Source organism: Pseudozyma flocculosa, assembly GCF_000417875.1.
Source record: "Pseudozyma flocculosa PF-1 unplaced genomic scaffold scaffold00020, whole genome shotgun sequence".
Classification (NCBI taxonomy): domain Eukaryota; kingdom Fungi; phylum Basidiomycota; class Ustilaginomycetes; order Ustilaginales; family Ustilaginaceae; genus Pseudozyma; species Pseudozyma flocculosa.
Window position 1 is genome coordinate 386,306 of NW_006920888.1, and position 17,983 is coordinate 404,288.

At 64.9% G+C, this 17,983-nt stretch overlaps 7 protein-coding genes across 7 annotated transcripts; 5 read left to right on the forward strand and 2 right to left on the reverse strand.

Annotated features, from left to right (window-relative positions):
• Positions 1-1,474: 1,474 nt before the first annotated feature.
• Positions 1,475-3,315, forward strand: PFL1_05564 (uncharacterized protein; the record flags this gene model as incomplete). The annotated part of the gene is made up of 5 exons (XM_007883100.1): positions 1,475-1,512; positions 1,661-1,823; positions 1,965-2,678; positions 2,768-2,878; positions 2,986-3,315. 5 exons carry the CDS (start codon positions 1,475-1,477, stop codon positions 3,313-3,315), a joined length of 1,356 nt encoding a protein of 451 aa, XP_007881291.1.
• A 748-nt stretch (positions 3,316-4,063) lies between these two features.
• On the reverse strand, positions 4,064-4,315 carry PFL1_05565 (uncharacterized protein; the record flags this gene model as incomplete). The annotated part of the gene is made up of 2 exons (XM_007883101.1): positions 4,064-4,207; positions 4,268-4,315. 2 exons carry the CDS (start codon positions 4,313-4,315, stop codon positions 4,064-4,066), a joined length of 192 nt encoding a protein of 63 aa, XP_007881292.1.
• A 617-nt stretch (positions 4,316-4,932) lies between these two features.
• On the reverse strand, positions 4,933-6,262 carry PFL1_05566 (uncharacterized protein; the record flags this gene model as incomplete). Its single annotated transcript, XM_007883102.1, has 3 exons — positions 4,933-5,003; positions 5,107-5,325; positions 5,419-6,262. 3 exons carry the CDS (start codon positions 6,260-6,262, stop codon positions 4,933-4,935), a joined length of 1,134 nt encoding a protein of 377 aa, XP_007881293.1.
• Positions 6,263-6,569: 307 nt separating this feature from the next.
• On the forward strand, positions 6,570-7,601 carry PFL1_05567 (uncharacterized protein; the record flags this gene model as incomplete). The annotated part of the gene is made up of 3 exons (XM_007883103.1): positions 6,570-7,275; positions 7,364-7,414; positions 7,495-7,601. The coding sequence occupies 3 exons, from the start codon at positions 6,570-6,572 to the stop codon at positions 7,599-7,601; spliced, it is 864 nt and encodes a 287-aa protein (XP_007881294.1).
• A 284-nt stretch (positions 7,602-7,885) lies between these two features.
• PFL1_05568 (uncharacterized protein) lies at positions 7,886-9,158 on the forward strand (the record flags this gene model as incomplete). Its single annotated transcript, XM_007883104.1, has 2 exons — positions 7,886-8,131; positions 8,214-9,158. The coding sequence occupies 2 exons, from the start codon at positions 7,886-7,888 to the stop codon at positions 9,156-9,158; spliced, it is 1,191 nt and encodes a 396-aa protein (XP_007881295.1).
• Positions 9,159-11,430: 2,272 nt separating this feature from the next.
• On the forward strand, positions 11,431-12,907 carry PFL1_05569 (uncharacterized protein; the record flags this gene model as incomplete). The annotated part of the gene is made up of 2 exons (XM_007883105.1): positions 11,431-12,430; positions 12,579-12,907. The coding sequence occupies 2 exons, from the start codon at positions 11,431-11,433 to the stop codon at positions 12,905-12,907; spliced, it is 1,329 nt and encodes a 442-aa protein (XP_007881296.1).
• A 1,665-nt stretch (positions 12,908-14,572) lies between these two features.
• Positions 14,573-17,412, forward strand: PFL1_05570 (uncharacterized protein; the record flags this gene model as incomplete). Its single annotated transcript, XM_007883106.1, has 3 exons — positions 14,573-15,244; positions 15,351-16,890; positions 17,027-17,412. The coding sequence occupies 3 exons, from the start codon at positions 14,573-14,575 to the stop codon at positions 17,410-17,412; spliced, it is 2,598 nt and encodes an 865-aa protein (XP_007881297.1).
• Between the last annotated feature and the right edge of the window lie 571 nt (positions 17,413-17,983).

Genomic DNA, 17,983 nt, shown 5'->3' on the forward strand with positions numbered 1-17,983 from the left:
GCACCTGGCGGCCTAGACTTTTCTCTGAGCAGCATCTCATCCCACCCTCCCTCCTCGCGTGCTACCGACCCGTTCCGACGCGGGGCTCGCGCTCGCTCCTGGCTGCCGGTCCACAAAGAGGGCCGACGCTCTGTATTACTAGCACTGCATAGCCGGCTCCCTGTCGTCTCTGTCCATCCATCCAAAAACCCTGAGCAGCCCCTGCGCTGCAGACCAAGACGTGTCCCTCGTCGGCGATGCTCCGTGCTTGTTCGAGACGGTGGTCCAAGCAAGATGGCGGTGCGGCGGTGAGATGGTTGGGCCATGCCGGTGCTGCTGCTGTGGCTGCTACTGTATCGCTCCGAGGCGGCGCACGGATGGGCGTGTTTGTTCGCTGCGAGGGTCGATGAGCCTCGAAGTTGGATTGATGGTGTGGAAGGAGAGGAGCAAGAGCAGTGTGGCGAGAGAGGTGCGGCTGGAGGAGGCGGCGAGCCCATCGCATCCGACGTCGCTGGCCAGCTGCCGGCCAAGCCTCCCTGCCGCCCGCCCGCTTTTTTTGAGGGGGCCGACCGAGGCAAGAGGCAGGCGGCGAGGGGGGCCGCCGAAGCGGCCCAGGCGAGGCGAGGTGTTGATCTTCAACGCAGCTTGCCAGCCTGTCTGGCCTGCCCGCCTGCCTGGCCATCTGGCCCACGCACACCCTGGCCGCCCATCGCTCGCTGCCTCGCTTTGACCCAGACCCCAACTTCCACGTACTATCCGTTGCTCCTCTCTCTCCTGCCCCCACTTGCTCCTACCACCGCCCTGCCATCGGAACGGCCGCCCCGCCTATCGTCTCCTCACATCCATCGCTGATCCCCATCGCCCGCCCGGCTCCATCGCCCGCACGGCTCCATCGCTTCGGCAGAGCGACCGCTGAGCTGCACTGCCGGAACCACCGACCCACCCGCGACGCACCCGCCGCCCGCCTACGGTGCTCCGACTTTCCATCCACCCAAGACGCCGAAGGACGGACTGCGGCTAGGCACCGCCCGTGCAGCGCTCCAGTGCTGAGCTGCATCAGCGCATCGTCGGCCACTCGGCGTCATTCTGGAGTGGAGCGGTAGCTGCGACGTATCGGCGCCGCATCGTCCGGGTCGCTGGCTGCTCATCTGCAGCTCCACCTCGTCGACTTCGATTGACCTGTCGGGTGCGCTGTTGGCGCCCTTGACCCGCGGCTTCGGAGCTACCAAGGATCATCGGTTGCTTTCCGGGCTGCTCAAGGTCTAGGTTCGGACTGGCTCCGTGGTCGCAGCCCAGCTCGCCGCGACCCCAAAAAGGCCAAGCAGGTCGGTCCTGACCCTGTCGTCTTCGACCCTCGAGCAGGACGATAGACAGCCGAGCCGGTTCAGACCCCTTCTCAACCCAAGCTGCCTCTTGTTGCACGTTCGAGAAGCCGGCGCCTATCGATTGCAAGCCGGCCTACCTCTGGCGGCCCTCCACCAACCTCGAGCCCACCATGGCTTCCACGCTCACAGAAAGGCAGAAGGATGAGCTGTGAGTGCTCGCTCGACGGCAGAGCGTCGCTTCGGCACCGCATCAGCCGTCACCTGTCGTGTGGCTCGGTCTTCCTGTTCCTTCTCTGACCAGCAACGGATGCTGCCTCGGGCCCCGCTCGCTTTCGCAACCCTGACGACCCACGCAGCCACAAGTCGATGCTCGACTACCTCCGCACCAATGGCTATAACGAGGCATTCGATGTGCTCCAGCGCGAGACGGGCCAGGAAGGCTTCGTGCCAGACCCCAAAGCCAAGTACGCTGGGCTGCTCGAGCGCAAGTGGACGAGCGTGATCCGGTTACAGAAAAAGGTGGGTACCCTTGCTCTGCTGCTCTGGGCCACGACGGCATCTTCGGAAAGCTCCCGACCATGCCCTACACGTCGAGCCCCACGCTGTAGGCCCTCGTCTGACCATGTCCTCCCGCTGCCCTGCCTCTTGTGCGGATCGCAGATCATGGACCTGGAGGCGAGGAACGCACAGCTTCAGGAGGAGCTGGCAGCGGCACCGTCGGCAAAGAGGTCAGCCAACCTCACCGACTGGGTGCCACGCGGAGGCTCGGCCCGCCACACGCTCCAGGGGCACCGGTCTCCCGTGACCAAGGTGGCCTTCCACCCGGTCTTCAGCCAGATCGCCTCGGCCAGCGAGGACACGACCATCAAGCTCTGGGACTGGGAGACGGGCGAGTTCGAGCGGACCCTCAAGGGGCACACAAAGGCGGTCACCGACGTCGAGTACGACAGCAAGGGCAGCTTTATCGTCTCGAGCTCCTCGGACCTCACCATCAAGGTGTGGGACGCCAACAACGACTTCAAGAACACCAAGACCCTCTACGGCCACGACCACAGCGTCTCGTCGGTGCGCTTCCTGCCGGGCGACGACCACATCATCTCGGCGAGCCGCGACAAGACGGTCAGGATCTGGGAATTTGCGTCGGGCTACTGCTCCCGCACGCTCCACGGCCACGCCGAATGGGTGAGGTCCGTGGTGCCCTCCGACGACGGTAGGTGGCTCATCAGCTGCTCCAACGACCAGACCTCGCGACTCTGGGAGCTCTCGTCGGGAGAGACCAAGGTGGAACTGCGCGGCCACGAGCACGTCGTCGAGTGTGCGGTGTTTGCACCCATCACTGCTTATCCGGCGATCCGGGAGCTGGCAGGCATCAATGTGAGTAAGACGGGAGCGACGACGGCCAGCTGTGGCGCGGCGAGATCAGCCTCTGACGTTGTCTCGCCCTTTGACTCGGCATGCCGCAGGTCTCGCCGAGAGACGAGACGGCGAAAGCGCCTGGCCAGTACATTGCTACCGGCAGCAGAGACAAGACGATCAAGCTGTGGGACAGCGCGGGGCAGTGCCTGAAGACGTTGGTAGGTGTTGGAGGGGCCCCTGCAACTGCTTCCGCGGTCGCTTGCCATCCAAGCGTTGTCGCTGACTAGACCCCGTTACGCTCTCTCACCTGTCCACCTCACTGCAGACCGGCCACGACAACTGGATCCGCGGGCTGGCATTCGCGCCCAACGGCAAATACCTCCTCTCGGTGTCGGACGACAAGACGATGCGCGTGTGGGACCTGCAGAGCGGGCGGTGCACAAAGACGATTGATGCCCACACGCACTTCTGCACCTCGATTGCGTGGGGCCGAGCCAAGGTCGAAGGCGCCTCTGCACCACCGGCGCCCGACGGCACGGCGCCCGCGCTGACCAACGGAGCAGCAGCGGCGGCGGCGTCGGCATCCAAGGTCCGCACGGTCAATGTCGTCGCAACCACTTCGGTCGATCTGACGCTCAAGATCTGGGCCCCCTGATCTCTGATCGTCTTGACCTCTCGATTTCCTCGTTTCTCCTTGATACCCACCCCGGCACACATCGATCGCCCCCTTTTCTCGTCCTCCCCGCGGACCGGCCCACGGACGGCGCGCTCCGTTCCGCCCTAGATGGCCGTGTTCCTCCACCGCCCCTGCCAGCGAGGCGGCGGAGGCGGAAGCCCCTCGCAAGCACAGCAGATGCGCGACGTCGAACCCTCTACAGCCAGCCAACAGCAGATGCTCTACGCTCCCTTTCCAAGCTGCTCTCGCTTTCCATTCCCTTGACAAAATACTTTCTTTTTTCCTTCCCGCCTCGTCCCGCCTTGCTCTTCGTCCCACGATGTTCTGCCATCGCAGTCCTTTGGGGCTGCCCAGAGGTATGTTCCTCTGCTGAGGTCGATCGAGGCCGAAGAGGCGACTGGCCTGGTGGGTGGCCGCACGGGCTGCTGGGAGGCGCTGCGGCAGTTGGGACGCTTGCGTTCGGGCCGGCGCCAGGCGGCTACCGATGGTTGGCGAGCTGGTCAGCGGGCAGGGCAGCGACCCGGCTGGTCTCGTGGCGATGCCTCGGTGTGTGCATCCGCCTCCTGATGCCCAGGAGACGGCGAGCCATTGGCCAGCCGCAAGCGATGCGGCCAAGCCGTGCGGGGCCTCGATCGGCGGACTCTTGCAGCCAGCCGCACAGCCCGACGTGCTCTCGGCGTAGCCTTCACCGCCGCCGCCATGCCACATCGATCTACGTGCCCCCTTTTCAATCGGCCTTGGTCCTAGCGTCCACGGCCGGCTTCCCCGTGATTTTTGACCAGTTCTTGGCGACGATGACGCAGAGGATCAGGAAGGCGGCGTCGAGGGCGAGGAGGACGTAGGGGTTCCACTCCTTGCCCGTCTTTGCGCCCTGCGAGCCCTCCGTTAGGGGTTTCGACGACGAGAAGCCGGGGACGCTGGGATGCCCCACCGGTGGCGTGCCCGTGAAGCCGAGCGGACAGCGAGATTCGGCCGACATGGCGGGGTGGAGAGGCTCCGAGCGGAGCGTGGGCGAGGCCGCGAGGTGAGGGAAGAGGAGAGGAGAGGTGGTGCAGGGCAGAAGGATGGATTCGAGAACGGCGACGTCGGAGGATGTCGATGTTTCCTTGACTTGCTTGGCTGCCGGCTTCGGGTGATGAGGTGAGTGATGGCTGGTGGTCGAGAGCAAAGGGGCGATGAGGGAGGATGGCCGAGGGCAGCGCAACGGGGCAGCCGCAAGGTGGGGCCGCCGTGGAAAGAAGCAGCAGGCTGGCTGGCTTGGGCCAGGACGGCTGCCTCGACCGCCGGCGCAGCCAGCAAGCAGCCCAGCAGGCTTTCCCTCTCTCCTCCACCTCGACGCTCTACAGCTCCGTCGGCGCCTTCCAACCTGGAAATCTCGCCATCCTCGCCCTCGCCCTCGCTCTCGCACACCATCGTCCACCGCGGGCGACTGGCCCCCATCGCATCTCCCTTGGCACGCGCACGGTGCGGCGTTCAACAGGTCACACCAGCACCCTCGATTCTACCTGTCGACACTCGATCTGCCAGCAGCATCTCGACCACACCTCCGCCTCTGCTGGGCCCACCATCATGATCATCTCGGCCGCCCGCTACTACTCAGTTGTCCAGGCTGTATCCGAGGTCCTTTTCGGCCCACTTCTTCTCGGTCCGTATCAGGTTGTTCCACACTGCCAGGGATCAGAAGCAAGAGAGACGAGGAGACTCGCATCGATCGTCAGGAGCTGCCATCGACTTTGCTCTGCAGCGCCGCGACAACGGCCGGACACTCACTGGGACGGAGCCGGGGCGGCAGGCTGGCGCCAAACTCTTCGTCTCGCATCCACTCGACGCCGTGCTGGAGGATGTTGCGCGCCCGCTCGGCGCCCCCCGCTTCTCCGGCCTCGTCGTCGCCAATGTCGCCGTAGCAGGCGTGCAGCGTCGCCCGCTTCCGACTGGCCAGGTACGAGGCTCGATGCAGGATCCGCTGCGAGTAGAAGGCCGTCTGGCCCGCTGCAGGCGGTCAGGCATGGCACGCGGAGCGTCCCGCGTGCGTTAGCGAACATGGCAGGCCACCGCTGGAATCGCCGACGTCCCGGCACTCACCCTTTAGCCTGACCCTCAGCGTCTGCGGCGGGTCGACCTCCCAGCCGCCGTCGGGCTTCTCCAGCTCGGCGCGGCGGTCGTCTCCCTCGCCGTCGATGGGGATGGCGGGCGGCGCCTTTGCCATGTTGGCCTTCCTCTCTTCGGCGGTCCTCGGCCTCCGGTGGGTGCCGGGCACGATAAACAGGCAGTCGTCGTCGTAGAGCGCCGTGTTGAACTGGACGCCGTACGTGGGCCTGGCCAGCCGCTGCAGCTCCTCGGCCTCGTCGACGTCGGGCCTGATGTCGTCGCGGTGCCAGGAGAGGGCAAAGTACGAGTGGGCCTCTGGGTTGATGAGCAGGTTGAAGAGCTCCATCTGCATGCGCTCCTCTGGCGCACCGACCAGGAGCGATGCGATGTCGAGGAGCGGCGAGCTCGAGTAGAAGTCCTGGAACGTCTTTGACAGGCTTCTTGCCGGCGTCGATGACGATGGGGTCGAGGCGTGTCCGTCATCGCCGCGCAGGCGAGCTCGTTGGGCGACGGCGTCGAGCTGCGGGTTCATGATGTGCTGGACGCCCCAGCTGTCGCGGTTGTCGCGGTCAAAGGGCGGAAACGCATTGCCGACGACCCTCCTTGCCGTCCAGTCGCCCGAGCGGGTCAGCTGGATCGCCTCCTGGGCGCAGGACCGCAGCGATTCGAGGCCGAGGGACGAGTCGGATGTCGACGAGAGGACGCCGTCGACGATCACGTAGCCCTGCGACTGGAAGTGGGCCAGCAGCGAGTCGGGATCGTATCCGAGCTGGCGCAGTCGATCCGCAGCCGACGAGGGCGTTGCGAGGGTAGAAGGAGATAGGGTAGCGGTAGGCATGCTCGATGGGACAAGGAGAGAAATGAGGGCGGTGATGGTGGTAATGATGATGGTGACGACGATGTTTGAGGCAATCCTGGCACCAACGAGACCGAGACGTGGACCGAGCGCAGGGCAGCACGGGGGTGCCGGTCAAGGTGGAGGCAACAGAGCCTCAGCCGCAACCCCACTTTGCACCTTTGCCTCTCGGTCCACCAACACCACCACCACCACCAACCCTCACCCCTCCTCTCTCGGCCAGCTTTCATCTGATCTACTATATCCCACGCCATCTGTCCCCGCCCGCCCTTTGTGGCTCGCAGCAGCCATGACAACACCGCCAGCAGCGACCAGCGGCGGCGGCAGCGGCAGCAGCGGGGTTGGGCCTCTCGAGACGTTCCAGTTTGAGCTCACCGTCGAGCCCCGCAACCTGCGCGACGTCGTCCGCACCGTGCTCCACTCGATCTGCTTCCACCGCGTGTTTGGCACCGTCAGGCCAAAGACGATCGACCTCTTCGGCATGACCTTCCCCGCAGTACACGAGGCCGAGATCGAGAGGATGGTCGAGGACCAGACGGCCGCCTTTTGCCGCCAGGTCGAGGCCAAGGCGTGCAAGCGCGTCGACCTCTTCGTCTACCTCCTGCACCCGGCGACCGCAGGACAGAGGCAGCCCACATCGACAGCCGGCCAGTCGACCGCGGCAGACCCAGCAGATCAACAGCGCCAGGAAGCCCATGCATCATCGTCGTCGTCCCCGGTCTCGGCCGCTTCCAAGTCGCTCAAGTCGTGGGCTACATCAAAGACCATGTCCGGATATCCCTACACTTGGCTCGCCCACGCTTTCTCGGGCGGGTCCGGTCAAGCTGCAGAGGCGGGGGCAGAGACGGCACGCGCCGACGGCGATGGGTACGCTACGGCCAAGCACCAGCACCAGCAGCAGGACGCGGCGGAAAGGGAGAAGATGCGGCTCGAGAGGCAGTCGTTCGAGACATGGAGGATCCGCTTCGAGGTCGTCTCGGCGAGAAGCGAAAGGGGTACGTCCATCGTCGAGGGCCGGTCGGCCGACCGCCCAGCCTCGCGGGCTCTGGCTGATACCAGTCCTCCTTCTATCCACTCCCGCAGAACGGCTGCGTCTCCAGTCAACGACGGCGGGACAGATGGCCGAGTTCCTAGGTGAGCCCGGGCGTGTCTCTCGTAGAGCATCCAGCATCACAGAGCCTGATCCTGTTGAGCACCGCCTGGCCATCACGCAGACTCGCTGCTCGTCTTTGTCGACGAGAAAAAGGCACATATCCCCGCCATCATCAGCGCCGACCTCTGCCCCTTTCCCATCGAGATCCAGAGCGTGGCGATCGCCTAGCCGCGCCGGCAGAGGTTCGCGTCCTCCTCACGACCAATGCTCTCACACCGGCACCGCGTGCTAGCATCTTCGCCCCGTTCTTCTGCCCGACGCCACCACCCTCGTCGTAGACCCTTCCGCCTCCGCTGCGGGGGCGGGCCGTGCGCGCCGACGCATGCAGCTGTCCGGTTCCCGAGCTTGCCACGTGTGGGTGTTTCGCTGGCAAGCGTAGGTTGAAGCCTCGTTCGGGACGAGACCGTGCCTTTCTACCACCATCTGCTCCACTTTGGTACATCCAGCCCAGCATGTCGATCCTTTCGAGGCCACGGCTGCTGCTCCTCGCCCTGCTCGCCGTCGGCCTCTACCACTTTGCGGGGCCTCGCATCTCCCTGTTTGCGCCCGTCGAGCTTGCCCAGGGCGACGTCGGCGGCGGCGGAGGCGGAGGAGACCACAGCACTGGCAGCCTCGGGGCAGCAAAGGCGCTCAAGGATGGCCGGAGGACCATCAGCAAAAGGACCGTCGCCGTTGCCGACCTCCACGGCGACCTAGAGGTGAGCTCTCCAGTGCGGCACGATGGCCGAGACGGGCGAAGGACGGCAAGCTGACCACATCAACGCCGTCGTCTCCCCGCAGCATGCCCTCAACGTCTTCCGCATGGCTTCGCTCGTCTCTTCCACCTCTGAGTCGTGGATCGCCGGGCACGACACGCTCGTCTCGACGGGCGACATTGTGGACCGGGGCGATGACACCATCAAGCTCTACAGGCTCTTCCGGTCCCTGCGCATGCAGAGCAAGCAGGCGGGCGGAGAGGTGCGCAACCTCGTCGGCAACCACGAGGTCATGAACGCGCTCGGAGACTGGCGCTACGTGACCAAGGGCGATATCGAGAGCTTCGGCGGTGCGGCCGCGAGGAGGACCGCCATGTCGACCCAGGGCTGGATCGGTCAGGAATGGCTGCGCGACTACAACGTCACCACCACTGTCCCCCTGCTCCCTCCCGACCACCCCGGCCTGCCCAAGGGCTACACGCCTCCCTCCGCCTCTTTCGTCCATGGCGGTATCACGCCCGCCTATGCTGAACGCGGCATCGACGAGATTAACCGCATCGCCAAGTCTCTGCTGCGCAAGGGGCTCGACGAGGAGAGGCCGTCCGGCTGGCTGCCGCCAGACACGACGCCCGAGGAGCAGGCCGTCTGGAGCGAGAGCGGCCCGCTGTGGTACCGCGGCTACGCCACCGAGGACGAGCCCGAGGCCTGCCGCATCGCCGAAAAGGCCACGTCGGCGCTCGGCGTCCGCCACCTGGTCATGGGCCACACGCCCCACTTTGACGGCTTTGTGATGCGCTGCCCCTCGGCCGAGATCCTCCTCATCGACACGGGTATCTCGCGGGCCTACGGCGGCGAGCAGAGCGCGCTCGTCATCGACTTTGAGCTTGTACCGCTGCCTTCTTCCAAGCAGGACGGCGACCGAGGCCACGGCAAGCAGGAGCTCTGGAGGGAGACCGAGACGCTCTCCGCCCTCTACCGCGGCCGCAAGCCAAAGGTGCTCAAGCGGCTCGAGCGCGACCTCTGGCTCTGAGGGCGGATCTGCCGTGTGCCGCGCTGCTGCCACCCGCTCCCTGCCCGTTGATCTCAACGAACAAGAACCTTCTTTGCTACCGCATGCCGCCTAGCCTGTGTGCGTGCGTGTCTGTCCGCTCCGGCTGGAACCCGCGCGACGACCTGACCTAGCCTGCAAATTAAAGCTGTGTCGACGAGAAGCAAAGCAGGTTCGATCGGTCTTCCCACGCCGGCTACGACCCGACGGCCCACCTTGGCCGGCCTCATTTCGGCGGCACCAGGAGGAAGCTAAGCAAGCGCAGCTTAGCGTGGCCGGCATCGATCGGGGCGCTGGTCGTCACGGAGCGGGGCGAAAAGCATTTGACGCATGCTGGCGCCCTCCCCAGTTTCGCCTGTCTAGCCTGGTCTCGATCTGCCTGCCTGCCTTGCTTCCAACTTACCTGTCTCTTCGGCCGTCCCGAGCGCGGCCCGCCCCGATGCGAAGGAGGCGTCTCCGAGCGGGCTCCGGCCCCGCCTGGTCGCGGCGCGGGCCGAACCGTCAGGAGGCATGCCTGCCCGCCCGTCTGCCCAGGCTCTCTGCCGGTCTGCCTAGGCTGGCTGAAGCTCTGGCGGCCCGTGCTTCAGCGCCGTCCGAGCAGGTCAAGACACGCAGTAGTCAGGCGGCTAGGACGAGCGAGCGAGCGCGCGAGCGTGTGTGGCTGGGCGCAGCAAGGACCGCGCTTATCCAGGCCGACCCAGCCACGGATCCAAGAGGAAAGCGGGCCTCGTCTGGCCGCGCGCAATGAGCCAGGCTCTAGCCTCCTTCACACCATCACGTCCAGCACCTCCGTCCGCCGTCTCCACCGCCCTCGCCATCCACACCATCCTTCGTCTTTCCTCTGCACTCGAGCCTTCACATCCTTCACGCAACCTACGTCGGCATCGGTCATCGCGCTCCACGACTTTCGACCCCGCCGGCGTGCCAGCCGGCCACACGCGCTCATCGCCATGACGACTGCCGTGCACCTCTCCGTCGAACTCCACCGCGCCTTGATGGGCATGACGACGGGCGAGGTGTCGTTCAATGTCGTCCGCTGCACGCCCAGCCTCGCTGATAGCTTCGTCCACGCACTCATCTGCATCGAGAACGGCGTCGACGTGCCCGCCGCCGTGGCCAACCTCCGCTTGCCCAACGGCATGGCCCATTCGCTTCCCCCTGCGCAGCCCGACTTCAGGGTGCAACAGGCCGCCTACCTGACCTTCGAGTCCTGCCTGGGCCGCTTCGGCCACCGCGTGCTGCAACGGCGCCTGCAAGACGCTCACAACCATCTCAAGGCCCTCTCGAAGGGCGCCTGCAAGGCAGGCAAGCCGCAGAGCCAGGGTCGTGACCCCTGGTGCAACGCTGTGGAACCTGAAGCCCCGTTCATGACCCTGGGGGTGATCAATAGGTCGCGGGCCACAATGACCGAAGACGAGCGCCGCGATATCAGCGATCGCCTCCGTGACCGCAAGAAGTTCAACCGCATCCTGGCTCACCTACACGAACAGGGCTGTTCGTCCGGAGACATCTGCTCGTTCGCGGCGCTCTTGATCGCCATCCTGCTGCCAGTGACGCCAGGGGACGAGTTCAAGCGACTGCAAGCCGGCTACTTCAGCTTGCCGGAGTGGGCGGTGAGTGTCTCGACACCGGCTTCGACAGACTCTGCCCCTACTGCTTCCTTCGGTCGGCGTCAGGACTGACAGGACAATGCCGACTTCGCATCGCAGGGCGGCCTCTATGAGCCATTGACTCGCGACGAGCTTGCCGTCTACGGTCGGATCGGCGACATCATCCGTTCCGAGCCGGACTGGAGGACCCAGGTCAAGCAAGAGGCGGCGATCAAACAGTGGAAGCAGCGATCGGTCGACACACACGGCTTCACCTCCAGCATGGCCATCTACCTCGTCGACAAGCTGTCCTGGATGGCGACGCTCCCCTTCGGCGCCTCCGTCGAGTTCACGCAAGCCCCCGGCGTCTTCGTTTGCAACGACTTGCTCGACGACACCGCTTTTGCCGCCATGAGTCAAGCTGTCGACCTCTACGCGGACTGCGATGGCGAGGCGCCCGAGGACTGCAAGGATTGCTGCTCCGCCTCCTGCTCGCAGCGAACCCATCTCGTGGATCCCTCGCTATATGGCCTGACGGACCGCACCCAATCACGTCGAAGCAGACCATCGTCCGCTCATCGCTCGTCGCTCGAGCCCGCGAGTATCTCCAGGACCTCCGCCTCGGCACCACGAGCGAGTCCAGAGCTGAGCTCGTCAAACGTGACATGAAGCCGCCGTACCCACGCTCGTCCGACGCCGCAAAGCCGCTCAGGTCTCGAATCGACTGCACGCCGTACACATATATGTGGATCCCGGCCGAGGTGCGAACGAGCAGCAGGGGCACAGAAGCCGCCTTCGCTTCGTATGTCAACGGCCTTTCGCCGTTCACGGAAACGTCGCGCCGGCTCTATGATCCCATCGCCAAGGCCTTTGCAGCCATGCTGCCTCTTTTCGAGGCGTCCTTGGCCTTCTCCCCGCTGCGAGGCGACCCGGCGTTCCTGCAGGCCCTTCGTAAGGGCAGCCGCCGCAAAGGACACAACCTGGTGCGCAACCAGCTGGGGCGCCCCTCGTCTTCTCGGATGGCGGCGCCGTCCCCGGCTAGCACCGGCAGCTCTCGCTGGCGCCCGACAGTCGGATCCTTTGTGCCGCCTCCCTTGCGTACGGTCAAGCTCTGCGGCAAGACTCTGCAGGTCGTCGTCAGGCTGACCAAAGCGGACGTCGCTCCGAAGGCGCCGGCAAAGCACTCGCACAAGTGGCACCTGCAAGGCCTCCCGGACGAGAGCATCTGCGCGAGCGGCATCCACTATCTCGCGTGCTCCAACGTCCACCCGCCTCGAAGCCTTTTCCGCGTCGCGGTGGACGGGGAGTGCTGGGATGCCGCCCAGTACCAGCACCTCCAGGATCATCAGAAGAAGGACCTGTTCGGCTTCTCGTCCGAGGACCTCCACGCCGGCTTCGCTCAAGACATTGGCAGCGTCGAACCGCAGCCTGGCGGCTGCTTCGTCTACCCAGGCTTCATGGCACGCAAGGAGAGCCCGCTGAAGCTGATCGACCCGACCAAGCCGGGCCACCTCGTCACACTGGAGATCTACCTTGTCGACCCCGAGCGACCGACACTCTCGAGCACGAGAACTGTACCTCAACGAGTTGATTGGCTACGTGACGCGACGCTGGAGGGAACGTCTGAGGATCCTCGCTGCCGCCTCAACCGACTGCCTAACGAGAGTGAGTAGTGTCACGTGCCGATCTTCAAGCATCGCGATCGTGCAATGCGCAGAAGAAGGTTGAGATGGCGGATGAAAAGCGCGCTGATACCAAGCAGCCGCTGACATGATCGCTGCTTTTTCTCTTTCTCTCGTGGCGCCGCGCACAGTCCTTCATCGCATCTTCGCGGCGCTCGAGGACGATGTCGGCCAAGGCGAGCTTCGTTCCACGGCGCGTTCGGCTCGTCCAGCGACGTTTTTGGCCAGCCGCGCCTTCGCATTGCAGCGCAGGAGTGCCGACATAGCTCGAAGGGCGTCTGAAGACTGCGAGATTATGGCCGCCTTCGACGAGGAGTACGGCCGGGGATACGCGGATGAGGCCTATCGCGACTCTCAGGAAAGGCTCGAACGCCGCTTCGCAGGGCTCGGTGTCCGTCTTCCTCCGGGCGGCTTCACCCATGCCAATCGCTCCGGCAACCGCGCGAGGAGCAGATTCTGAGGCTACGTCGACGACCATGACGACTGCGACGACGGCTATTGATCGAGACGGAACCAACCAGCACACGCCACTCGCCCGCTGCGTCGGCCAATCTGTCGGGCTCGACCTGGTCTCAAGGCGACGATGCCGCCAGCCAGGGTGAAAAATTGGAATCGACGGAGACAGCCACCGAGTCGCCGATCGACACGGCGGAGGCCCGAGAAGGGCGGCGAAGCGGTAGGAGCGATGCAGCATCGATTATAACGACGAGCAGCACAGTAGCATCAAAGCGAGGCCTCTGGAGCTTGAGGCGCGATCCCCCCGTCATCAAGGACGACACGGCTCCTGAGCAGGCGAAAATGACCAATAGCCGCGGCAGAAGAAAGGACAGCACCGGCGACAACAGTCCGCGTGGCTCCCCGCCCTCGACTCTCCAGATGTCTCGCCTTGCTCCTTCACCACGGCCGCGCCGCTCGATACCATGCAGAGCAGGCGCCCTCCCACGTCGAACCATGTCCGAAAGTAGCCTGCTGCTCCGCCGATCAATCACGACTGCCCTTGATCTTGTTCTCGAGCATGCTTGTCCGTGTATCATTCCGGTCTGCCTGCAGTCGTCCTCTTTGTGGAGCAAAGCCGAGGGACCATTGCCGCGCCTCTTCGAAGCTTGTCGACCAGTCAGAAAGAAGACATGACGGCCCGGCCTAGCTTTCGAGGGCGGCCGCTCCATACGAGCCCAAGATCAATGCCGCCTTGTCCGAAGCGCTCGAAGGTCTCGAGGGCAGGAGCAAAAGCTCAAGCGCTCTATCTCTGCCTTGGCTGCAGGCCATATGTGCTCCGGCGCCCCTCTGGCTCTGGGCCGGGCTTCGTCGTGGCCCCGCTGCTTTCCGCTCCGTGCCGATGAGCGAGAAACTCTGGCTTCGCTGCTGCCTAGCCCGACACTCTAGCGCGCTCTGACTTACTCGGGGCGAACGCCGGAGCTTCCTGCGCTGGTCTCAAATCGGCGGCAGGCCGCGCCTCATTCCGAATCGTCCCCAAGCGGGGCAGCTGAGCAGTCTACTTCGTGTATCGACGGTTGCCGCCAAGCGAGGCGAAAGGTTTGGGGCTTGCGCCCACCCACCTTGGCCAGGCCTAGCCTGGCCTTGCTCCTCGGCCGTGCCGAAACGGGTCCGGCCCGCTCCGATGCGGACGAAGCCTGGCCGGCCTCTCCGTTCGCGTACGGAGAGCGGCCGCGCTTGGCTTATCGCGCCTCAGGCCGGCCGCCAGTTTAGGCTCAAGAGGCTGGGCCGACTCGCGCAGCGCGGGGGCACGGGCCGTCAGAGAGCAAACGGCAGGCAGGCAGGCAGGCAGGGCAGCCCGGCAGAGAGTCGAGCGGGTTCCCGCTGGAGCGTGCGTGCGTGCGTGCGTGCGTGCGTGCGTGCGGGCAGGCGGGCAGGCGGGCGCGCCCTCTGAACAGAGCAGCCGCCACCGCGGTTCATAAAAAGGCGAGGCTGGCCTCATCCCTCTTGGCTCAATGCCTCCATCCTCCTCGCCTTCCGCCCTCCCCGCCTTCTGTCCTCGCCTCCCCTGCCCTCATCTTTCTCCTCCGCCTCCTTCAGATCTCTCGTTCCATATCCTTGACCTACGACGCCAACCCCCCGCCAACGAAATTCCCTCCACCCAGCTGCTCGGCCGCGTTCTGTCATCGCCATGACGACTGTGGTCGAGCTCTCGGTCGAGCTTCATCAAGCTTTGATGGGATTGGCTTCGGGCGAGATCCCCTTCTACGTCGTGCGCTGCCCTCCCAGCCTCGCCCGCAGCTTCATCCATGTGCTCATCTGCATCGAGAACGGCATCGAGGTGCCAGTCGCTGAAGCCCAGCTTGGCATGCCTAGCACCCTGGTCGATAAGACCGCCAAGAACCTGCCAGCATACAAGGTCAAACAGGCGTCCTACCAGGCGTTTTCCGCCTGTCTGGATGCGTTCGGCCTCGGCGCGCTGCGAAGCCTTCTGCAGGTCGCTGTCGACGAGCGCAAGGGCAAGCCGAAGCGGGGACGCGGCAAGGCGAACCCACAGAAGTCGCAGAGGCTGTATCGCAGCATTGCTTCGAGCAACATCGACCCGGGAGCGTCTCTCGTCTACCTGCGAAAGGATGACCGCGCAGACACGGCGCAGAGCACCAACGAGCGTCGCGGCATCGTGGAGCGCCTTCGAGACCGTGCTCGCTTCAACGAGATCCTCAGCCACCTGCAGCAGCACGGCTGCACCGCCCAGGATGCTTGCACGCTGGCGGCGCTGTTGATCGTGGTCGTCCTGCCGAAGCCACCCCGCAACGAGCTCGTCCTGCAGGATGCCGGCTACTTCAGCCTGCCCGACTGCGATGTGAGTGTCCCAGAACCTCCGCGGCTTTGCCGGGGCGGCGCAACGCGGGCTCGTCCCTCTTTGCGGCACCGGGACTGACTTCGATTGGCTTTCTGCACCACAACAGGGTGCTCTCTACGAGCCAATGACGCTCGACGAGCTGGCCGTCTGGGAGCAGATCGGCGACATTGTCCGCAGGGAGGCGGAGTGGAAGACCAAGATCCAGCAGGACGCGATCATCAAGAAATGGCGGCAGCAGCTCGTCGACACCCACGGCTTCACACCGGGCATGGCCGCCTACCTACTGGACGAGCTACGCTGGATGGCGACGCTCCCCTTTGCCGCCTCTGCTCAACCTACGGGGGCCCCTGGCGTCTTCTATCGCAGCGGCTCGCTGGACGACGCAGCCGTCGCCGAGCTCAGGGATGCTGTCGACCGATTCGCGGGCTCGGTGAGCGATGCGAGCCTCGGATGCTGTCCTGACTGCAGCTCTTTCAGCTCGCAGCTGTCGTTCCTCGTCGATCCCTCGATGTACGCCCTCACGGACTACACCCACCTGCAGCCGAAGCAGCGAACTGTTGCTCGCAAGCTCTCGACCCGAGCGCGAGAGTACCTGGAGGAGCTGCGCCCCAGCCTTGCCGCTGGGCCCGACCATGACTCCGCCGTCGGTGACATCCAGCCGCCGTACCCCCTCACGTCAGGCACGACCCAGTCCCTGACGCCGCCATCTACGCGCGCGGTCAAGGGCGCGATCTGGATCCCAGCCGAAGTGCGCACGAGCAAGGCGGGCACGAGGGCGTCGTTCCTCTCGTACATCAACGGCCTGTCGCCGTTTGACGATGCCTCTCGTCAGCTCTATGGCCCCATCGCCCGAGCCTTGGCCGCCATGCTGCCCCTCTTCGAGGCGACCCTGGCGTTTTCCCCGCTCCGTGGCGACACGGCCTTTCTGAAGGACGTCCGCAAGAGCAAGCAGCGGAAGCGACCTGTCCAGCCACGCAACGATGCCGGACGCCCTCCGTCATCCTCGGCGCCAGCTGCCAACACGAGCGCCAAGTCGCGCTGGCGGCCGACAGTCAGGCAGTTCGTCCCGCCTCCGCTGCGCAAGGTCAACCTCTGCGGCAAGGAGCTGCAAGTCGTCGTCCGGCTGATCCGCGCCGATCTCGCTCCCAACGCACCCGAGAAGCAGGGCGAGGATTGGCACTTCCAGGGCATGCCCTACGAAAGCATCTGCGCGCGAGGGATCTACTACCTCGATTGCGACAACGTTCTGCCTCCCACCAGCTTCTTCCGTGTGGCGGTGGACGAGGACAGCATGGAGGCCGCAAAGTACCGCCACCTGAAGGACCACCAGCTGGAGGACCTCTTCGGCTTCTCCGTCGACGATGCCTATGCGTGTTATCCCCAAGAGATCGGGAGCGTCACGCCGGAACCGGGCGCCTGCTTCACCTACCCAGCCATGGCGGCGCGTAGCTCGAGCTCGCTGAAGCTTTGCGACCCGAGCAAGCCCGGTCACCTCACCATCCTCGAGATTTCCCTCGTCGATCCTGCTCGTCCCATGCTCTCGAGCTCGCACGTCGTGCCGCAGCAGGTCGACTGGCTGCGCGACGCAACGCTGCAGCTGACAGACCAAGATCCACGCTGCCGCCTCAACCGACTGCCCAGGGAGGGTGAGTACGATCTTGCTAAACACTCCGCCGCTCGTCAGGGGCGCAAGGGCGATCGTCTCGTCGAGCGCACGCAGGCTCTCTTGCACCGGCTGACGCTCTCCGTTTTCCACCGTGTGCCCGTCGCCCCCGTTTGCAGTCGTCTTCCGCATCTTCGCCCACCTCGACTCCGTCTTGCAGCGAGACGAGCTGCAAGACAGCGACGGCTCCGCGGAGAGGACCTCGTTTACGATCAGCCGCAATGCTGCGCTCGAACGCAGGCGGCTCGATCTGAAGGAGAGGGTGGCAGAGAACGAGCGAATCGATGCCGCCTACGAGCACTTCCGCGGCCACGTCCTCGACGCCTTCGACCTCTTTGAGCCCTCTGACGACTACCTTTACGATGACGACTCTGACTTCGAGCCGGATTACGACGACTTCGCAAGGGTCCTCGACCAGCTCTCTCTTGGTGGTCCGGTCTACGTCATCCCCTCGGCCGGAAGCGCCCACAGTCGACAGGGTGGCGGTATTGTCAGGATCGCCTAGGGCCGTCTTTGCTCATGCCGCAGCTCCCGCGGACATCCAAGAGCAACGAGCTCACCGCCCATGGTGCGACTGGAGCTGAGGCTATGGGACATCGGCAGCGACGACACGAGGGCCGCCTCGACACCAGAAAGCGACAAACAACAACAGCAGCTCAGCAGCTCAGAGGCAACAGGCACAGCACCATCAAAAACAGCCGCGAGCAGAGCGACAAGCGACCCGCCCGTACAAGGAGACATTCAGCTGTCTCGACAGTGCGACCGATGGACGCCAGCAGCAGAAGCACCGATCCGGTTGACCCTCGTTCACTTTCCGTTTCGTCCATCTCGTTCGGCTCTTCCCATGCCTGCGGCCTGCGGCCAGCGACCTGCCAGCCGACCTTTGTAGCCATGCGATACCGGTACGACACGACGCTGCCCAACTTTGGCTGCGAGCAACACGCACGCGAAGCTCGTTTGCTTGCGGCTCCTCTTGAAGAGGAGAAGCTCCGGCGATCCAGCGCCGAACCCAGCAGAATCGACCAGGCGCTGCCGTGACTAACCCTCTCTGCCCCCCGGCCCCCCNCCCCCGTCCC